At 50.4% G+C, this 8,165-nt stretch overlaps 1 protein-coding gene across 2 annotated transcripts in view; it reads left to right on the forward strand.

Annotated features, from left to right (window-relative positions):
- SYNE4 (spectrin repeat containing nuclear envelope family member 4) overlaps positions 1-4,694 on the forward strand; it is a 6,411-nt gene extending 1,717 nt beyond the window's left edge. The window contains exons 4-10 of one of the 2 annotated variants that reach the window (XM_023198172.1): positions 447-590; positions 762-956; positions 1,035-1,283; positions 2,613-2,690; positions 3,288-3,438; positions 4,323-4,381; positions 4,474-4,687. In XM_023198172.1, the coding sequence (XP_023053940.1) occupies positions 447-590; positions 762-956; positions 1,035-1,283; positions 2,613-2,690; positions 3,288-3,438; positions 4,323-4,381; positions 4,474-4,593 (996 nt within the window). In that variant the 3' untranslated portion in view covers positions 4,594-4,687. Of the gene's footprint in view, positions 1-446; positions 591-761; positions 957-1,034; positions 1,284-2,585; positions 2,691-3,287; positions 3,439-4,322; positions 4,382-4,473 lie in introns of both variants that reach the window. The other variant, XM_023198173.1, reaches the window with a different exon arrangement.
- Positions 4,695-8,165: the final 3,471 nt, after the last annotated feature.

The following is an 8,165-nucleotide window of genomic DNA, read 5'->3' on the forward strand; positions in this document are numbered from 1 at the left end:
TAGAGACGATGTCTCACCATGTTGCCCAGGCTGGTCTTGAACTCCTGATCCTCCGGCCTCGGCCTCCCAAAGTGCTGGGGTTATAGGTGTGAACCACTGCGCCTGGCTGAGAAGCATTTCATCATTGCACCTGATGTAGCCCCATTCTTCCGAGAATGGGTACCCCAGGGGGTACCCGGCCCCGCTCCCTGTCCAGACGCCCCAGGCCTCACACATCCAAGTTTCCAGGAGCTATGAAAACCCGGAGACCTTGAACTGGATGTCTCTCCTCAGGCCTGGCTCCACTGGGAAGGCCCCCCAGTGGGAGTGACCCTGGTGCAGAGAGACCTGGAGATGGACTGTGCCACAGAGAAGTTTCCAGAAGCTTACAGAAGGGGGTGGGGATGGGAACAAGGGTGATATTTTGATTGGCCCACTGGCCCTGACCTGGCTCCTGTGTTCCCCAGCACCCCATCTCTGGCCTGGAGGTACTAGAGGCTGAGCAGGACAGCCTGCACCTGTGCCTGCTGGGGCTGGGCCGCCAGCTGCAGGACCTGGAGCAAGGCCCGGGGCGCTGGGCATTGGCCCAGAGTGGGATGGTGCAGCTGCAGGTAGGCAGGAGAGGCCAGGATGTGGGGGTGTGCAGGGCCCCAGCAGTGGGTGCCAGCTTTCCGGGATGGGAAATGGGTTGAGTGCATGTTCCAGGCCTTTGGGGAGGGGGTAACTCCAGGTTTTGGGTCTCTGGTGTGTATGTGGGGTGATGTCCAACCATGTGTCCTCAGGCCCTCCAGGCGGACCTACAAGGGGCAGCTGAGCGCGTGGAGGCGCTGCTAGCGTTTGGTGAGGGACTGGCACAGCGGAGTGAGCCCAGGGCCTGGGCAGCCCTGGAGCAGATCCTGCGGGCCCTGGGAGCTTACCGAGACTCCATCTTCCGGCGGCTCTGGCAGCTGCAGGCCCAGCTGGTCAGCTACAGCCTGGTAGGGCCCATCCTGATACCCCTCACCCAAACAAGGCCCCAACCTCATAGCCTCCATGACCTCTGTCCTTTGACCCAGGTGTTCGAGGAGGCCAGCACGCTGGACCAGGACTTGGAATTCGAGGGAGACTTGGACTGGCCAGCACCTGGTGGGGTCTGGGGGCCCTGGGCACCCAGTAGCCTCCCCACTTCTGCAGAGTTGGAGTGGGATCCGGCGGGGGACATTGGGGGTCTTGGGCCCTTGGGACAAAAGACAGCCCGGACACTAGGAGTGCCCTGTGAGCTGTGTGGCCACAGGGGCCCCCAGGGCAGGGGACAAGGCCTCCAGGTGAGAGCAGACCCCCTCAAGGGACCCCCTGCCAGGCACCCTGGGGACATCTCTGTGCACCTTCTAGCAGGGTCCTGCCCTTCCAAGGAGGTGTCAGTGGCTCTGTCTCCCCCTCTATCTCTGTCTCTCAGTGTCTCCTTCTATCTCACTGTTTCTCTCTCTCTTGTCTGTCTCTGTCTACATCCTCAAGCCTGATCTCAAATTCACTCCTGAGACCCCCAGATGATGCCCCGTTCACCTCCTGACTGTCCCAGTCTCTCCTGGTGCCACCTCTTCAGGGAGGCCTGCCCTGACCTCCAAACATGAACACTCCTAGTTTCTTACTTTATTTCCTAACAGCACTCACCACAGCTTGACTTTGTATATTTACTTATTTTTAAAAATTTTTATTTATTTTTTGAGACAGAGTCTCACTCTGTCGCCCAGGCTGGAGTATAGTGGCGTGATCTTGGCTTGCTGCAACCTCTGCTTCCCAGGTTCAAGTGATTCTCCTACCTCGGCCTCCCTAGTAGCTGGGATTACAAGTGTGCACCACCATTCCTGGCTAATTTTGGTATTTTTAGTAGAGATGGGGTTTCATCATGTTGGCCAGGCTGGTCTTGAACTCCTGACCTCAGGTGATCCGCCCGCCTCGGCCTCCCAAAGTGCTGGGATTATTGGCATGAACCACCGCACCAGGCCTCAGTTACTTATTAATTTTTTTTTTTTTTTTTTTTGAGACGGAGTCTCACTCTTTCACCCAGGCTGGAGTGCAGTGGCCGGATCTCAGCTCACTGCAAGCTCCGCCTCCCGGGTTTAGGCCATTCTCCTGCCTCAGCCTCCTGAGTAGCTGGGACTACAGGCGCCCGTCACCTCGCCCGGCTAGTTTTTTGTATTTTTTAGTAGAGACGGGGTTTCACCATGTTAGCCAGGGTGGTCTCGATCTCCTGACCTCATGGTCCGCCCGTCTTGGCCTCCCAAAGTGCTGGGATTACAGGCTTGAGCCACCGCACCTGGCCTACTTATTAATTTATGGTCTGTCTCTCTCCTGTCAAATATAAGCTCCACGGAGGCCAGGAATTTGCCTATTTCCATCCCCACTGTGTCCTCAGCTCCTAGAACAGTTCCTGGCTTGTAATAGAAACTCATTACATATTTATTGAATGAATGAATAAATAATGTCTCTCCTCTCTTGGTTTCTTTGGCTCTGCCCATGTCTGTCTGTCCCATGAGATCTCTCTGTTCCCCCTGAATCTCATCTCTATGACACCTCCTATCCTGGCCCTCCCCCAACCACGTTTCTGTTTGTTGCTGGTTCTCCAGGAACCACACACCTCTCACTCCCGACAGGACATGCTGGAGTCTGGCCTCAGCTACCGGAAACACTTGGCAGGTCACCAAAGACGCTCCCTGCTCCGGAAGCCTCAGGTGAGCCAGTTCTCAAACAGGTGTAGTACTCAGGAATCTTGATGAGTGACAGAAACCCAAGAAATCAAAAGGCACAAAAAAGGGAACGCTATTAAAAAAAAAAAAATGTAACGTAAAGGTCCAGGCACTGTTGAATTCAGAGCCTGAAATAACACCAGGGCCAGGCTGGGCGCAGTGGCTCACGCTTGTAATTCCAGCACTTTGGGAGGCCGAGGCGGGCGAATCACCTGAGGTCTGGAGTTCGAGACCAGCCTGGCTGACGTGGTGAAACCCCATGTCTACTAAAACTATAAAAATTAGCCGAGCGTGAAGGCACATGCCTGTAATCCCAGCTACTCGCGAGGCTGAGGCAGGAGAATCACTTGAGCTCGGGAGGCAGAGGTTGTGGTGAGCCAAGATCACACCACTGCACTCCAGTCTGGGCGACATAGTGAGACCCTATCTCAAAAAATAAATAAATAGATATTTAAAAAAGAAATAACACCAAGGCTCAGTCCCTCCCTTTCTTGGGCTCTAAGTCCCCAAGGTGGCTTCCTTCTCAGCAAAATGGGTGCGCCAGTGGCTACACGGTCACTCCCACTGGTTTACCTAACCCAGGGGAGGAAGCGTGCCTCTGACCCTACTGACAGCTGCCAAAGTCCCAGGGCTGACTCCCACTCACCGGCTGAGGTCATGGGCTGCACCTTGAATAAACCAGAGTGCTCGGATTGGCCAGGTCTGGGTCACACCAATCATGGAAGCTGGGCAGGTGGGTATCAGCTTCACCTGAACCTGAAGGTCTGGGAGTGGAAGGCGTGACAGCCTCCCACCTCCAATTGAGGCACTGTTATCAGAAAAAGAGGGATTGTACTGGATGAAGGACAGACACAACCAGACATCCACTATACTTGGAGATATTCCAAGTCCACGTGGGGTCCTGGGGATGAGGAGGTGCCAGGAAAGGAGGAGAAATAAGACCAGCCCTGTAGGTCTACAGTAGTAGGGTAAAAGCGACATGAAGTGTCACTTCTGGCTGGGCACTGTGGTTCATGCCTATGATCCCAACACTTTGGGAGGTCAAGGCAGGAGGACTGCTTGAGGCCACATAGTGAGAACCGCCCCCTCCCCTCATCTCTACAAATCATTAAACAAAAGTAAATGGTTGTAGTGTCATATGCCTGTGGTCCCAGCTATTAGGGAGGCTGAGGTAAGAGGATCACCTGAGCCCAGGAGGCTGGGGCTGCCATGAGTCGTGACTGTGAAACCGCACTCCAGCCCGGGTGACTGAGCGAGACCCTGTCTCAAAAAACAATGTGTCAGCCCGGCATGGTGGTTCACGCCTGTAATCCTAGCACTTTGGGAGGCCGAGGCAGGCGGATCACTTGAGGTCAGGAGTTTGAGACCAGCCAGGCCAACATGGTGAAACCCCATCTCTATTAAAAATACAAAAATGAGCTGGGAGTGGTGGCACTTGTAGTCCCAGCTATTCGGGAGGCTGAGGCAGGAGAATCACTTGAACCCGGGAGGCGGAGGTTGCAGTGAGTTGAGATTGAGCCATTGCACTCCAGCTGGGTGACAAGAGACTCCGTCTCAAAATAAATAAATAAAGTGTCATTTCTATCCACTCTGCTGCTGGCTGCTCTCCCTCCTTAGGACAAGAAGAGGCAAGCATCTCCCCATCTCCAGGACGTGAGGCTGGAGGGGAATCCCGGGTGAGGTGCCTGAGAGACGGGACTAGGGTGTGGGGGACAGAGCTCCTAGCGGCAGCCCACCTGTATGTTTAACACTGCATTTCCCTTCACAGGGCCCCCGATCCTGCATCCAGGCGGCCCCTGACCTTCCTGCTTATCCTCTTCCTCTTCTTCCTCCTCCTGGTGGGTGCCATGTTTCTCCTGCCCGTGTCAGGAGGTCCCTGCTGCTCTAACGCCCGAATACCCAGGACACCCTACCTGGTGCTCAGCTATGTCAATGGTCTTCCCCCAGTCTGATGTGTGTAATAAATGGTCACTGTCAAAGGATGTGTGAGGATACTAGGTGCCTGCGTACTCGGAATCTAGGATGTGGCCTGGATATGTCTGGATGGACCCTTTTGCCTTGAGGACAGAACACACAGAACCGCATCAGCCCATCTTGGGTGGGGCTGCTCCAGACCCTGACACAGTCAAGCACCAGTTCTTTATTCAGGCGTGGCAGGGGACCCAGGACATGAGCTCAGGAAGGGAGAAAGCCAATACTGGGTGAGTTACTGGTTGCTGCTCTGGGTACCTGGGGTGTCATCCCATTGCTGGTTGCATCCTAGGGACAAAGAAGTTGTGGCTTTTTGTTTTGTTTTGTTTTGAAATAGAGTCTCACTCTTGCCTAGGCTGGACTGCAATGGTACAATCTCAGTTCACTGCAAACTCCGCCACCAGGATTCAAGCGATTCTCCTGCCTTAGACTCCAGAGTAGCTGGGATTATAGGCATGTGCCACCACGTCAGTCTAGATGTTTTGTTTTGTTTTGTTTTGAGACAGTTTCGCTCTGTCACCCAGGCTTGAGTGCAGAGGCATGATCTCGGCTCACTGCAACCTCTGCCTCCTGGGTTCAAGAGATTCTCTGGCCTCAGCCTCCCAAGTAGCTGGTACTACAGGCATGTGCCACCATACCTGGCGAATGTTTGTATTTTTACAAATCCTTTGAACCTGGGAGGCAGAGCTTGCAGTGAGCCGAAATTGTGTCACTGCACTCCAGCCTGGGTGACAGAGCAAGACTCCGTCTCTAAATAAATAAATAAATAAATAAATAAATAAATAAATAATAACAATAATAAAAAGCAAACAACTTCATTTGGAGAGACAGCAAACCAAGAAGATGGCAGACTAGTGTCCTAAAGAACCATCTCAAGTTAGTAAGTTTTAGGTTTCTTTTTATGCTAAGGGAAGGGGGTTGAGGTTAGGTGACCAATGACTGCAGACATCTGGATGCCAGCAAGAGTCCAGAAGAAAACTTCTTTGACTATGGAGGTCAGGTCACAATATTCTTGTAAATCTCTAGTATAACATTGTTACTTGTGTGTACAGTTTCCTGATCTCCTGGTGGCATGGTTAGTTTTGGGAAAGGGACTGTTATTTTTTCTAAAGTTGAGCTATAAACTAAATTCCTCCTATAATTAACTGGTCTACACACAAAGCTAAGCAGAAGCTTTTAACCTAAAGGATGTTACTGCAGGCATCACAGGCAAAATGGAGTCAGTCATGCTAAGCCTCCCTCCACTGTGACATACACACCCCATCAATTTAGCAGCCAACAGTAGAGTCACTGTTCTTCTGTAGTTCCAACCAAAGTCCCAAGGCTGGCTCCTCTAGCTTCTGTCACATGCTCCACCTTTGCTGGGGGCTGCAGTCAGCCCCACCTAAACCATGTGGACTGAAAATGGCAGAAGGGTGGGTCTCCAAAGAGTATCAAGTTGTTGCTACTAGAAGAGGGGAACAGACACTGATGGGGTGGGGGAAGCTGCAGATTCTGGGAGAAACTCCAGGTTCAGGGAAAAGTCACGATGCAAACCAGATTTGTCCTGTTTCAAAGGCCAGGTTGAGACTCTGGCATCAACCAAAGAGGAGGCATGGTCCCCCTGAGATCACTAGCAAATTGGAGGAGCAGTCTTGGCAATATTGACCCAACAGGTCCGGTAATGGAGCACATCTGTGTCACTCATTCATTTAACAAATATTAACTGTCTGCTATGAGTCAGGTCCTGGTCAAGGAGCAGAGACAAGACAGTGAACAAGACGGTGCCTCTGGAGCTAGCTGACATTCTATTTGGGGAAATTGAAAATAACTAAAAGAAATAAGTGAAATATGTAGTGGTCACAGAGAGGTAAGTGCTGAGGAGAAAAACAAAGTGAGCAAGAGGAGGGGGGCACAACTGAAACAATGTGGTTAAAGAAGGCATCAGGGAGTCCGTAGAATGGAGCCACTATGTTAAAATTTCGCCATGAGAGCAGATTGTAGTGAGGAAACAGGCCATGGGGACTCAGAATAGTTCTGTCCAATAGAAATTGAATGTGAGGCCGGGCATGGTGGCTCATGCCTGTAATCCCAACACTCTGGGAGGCCAAGGCAGGCGAATCATTTGAGGTCAGGAGTTCAAGACCAGCCTGGTCAACATGAAGAAACCCCGTCTCTACTAAAGATACAAAAATTAGCCGGGCATGGTGGCAGGTGCCTGTAATCCCAGCTACTCGGGAGGCTGAGGCAGGAGAATCACTTGAACCCAGGAGGCGGAAGTTGCAGTGAGCCAAGATCACGCCACTACACTCTAGTCTGGGCGACAGAATGAGACTCTGTCTCAAAAAAAAAAAAGAAAGAAAGAAAAAGAAGAATAGAATGTGAGCCACAAATGTAGTTACAAATTTTCTAGCAGTCACATTAAAACAGTAAAAATGGATTAATTTTAATAATTTATATTCTATTTAACCTGTCTAAAATATTATCACTTCAATATGTAGACCATACAAAAATAATGAGATCTTTTACAATCTGTTTTTCTTACTAAGTCTTTGAAATCTAGTGTGTATTTCACACTTACAGCACATCTTAATTCAGATGCCAAATTTTTAACAGATAAAATGCAATACAGTCCTACTAAAACAATGAAGTCGTGTAACAAAAAATATTTTACATTCAAAATACTTTCACATTACATTTACATTTAAAATACTTCAATTTTAAAATGTAGGCCGAGCATGGCAGCTCAAGCCCTATGATGCCCAGGCTGGTCTCGAACTCCCAGGCTTAAGTGATCGGCCCACCTCATCCTCCCCAAGTGCTGGGAAACCTTTTAAAACTAGAACAAACTCCCATATGCCCTTACCCAGATTCACCAGTGGTTAACACTTTGCTTCATGTGATTTACCATCCATACCCTTGCTAATATATTTATATCAGTGCATATGTTTTGGAACCATTTGAGAGTAAGTTGCAGACATGAGGCCTTTTTACTCCTACATTCTTCAGTGTGTATGTCTTAAGAACAAGGCCATTCTCTCACACAATTATAGTAGTTATCAAAATCAGAAAATTTAACAACTCAGTTCTATTTTTAACTCAATCTGTAGTCTAAATGACTCTAATCCCTGTATGTCTTTTATAGCGATTTTCTTAGATCAGGGGATTTCTTGTTTAACAGATGGGTCAAGGGATTGAGAAACACTGACCCTGAGCCTTAGCAGAGTAAAAAACAGAACCGCAGCCCAGGGCTGCTTCACGCATATAATCCCAGCACTCTGGGAGGCCGGGGCAGGCGGATCACTTCAAGAGTTCAAGACCAGCCTGGCCAACATGGTTGAAACCCCATGTCTACTAAAAATACACACACACACACACACACACACACACACACACAAAGCCAGGTATGGTGGCAGGTGCCTATAATCCCAGCTACTCACCGGGGATGTGTGGGGGACAGGCACTGAGGCAGGAGGAGTGCTTGAACCTGGGAGGCAGAAGTTGCAGTGG

This window comes from Piliocolobus tephrosceles, chromosome 21 (genome assembly GCF_002776525.5).
Source record: "Piliocolobus tephrosceles isolate RC106 chromosome 21, ASM277652v3, whole genome shotgun sequence".
NCBI lineage: Eukaryota > Metazoa > Chordata > Mammalia > Primates > Cercopithecidae > Piliocolobus > Piliocolobus tephrosceles.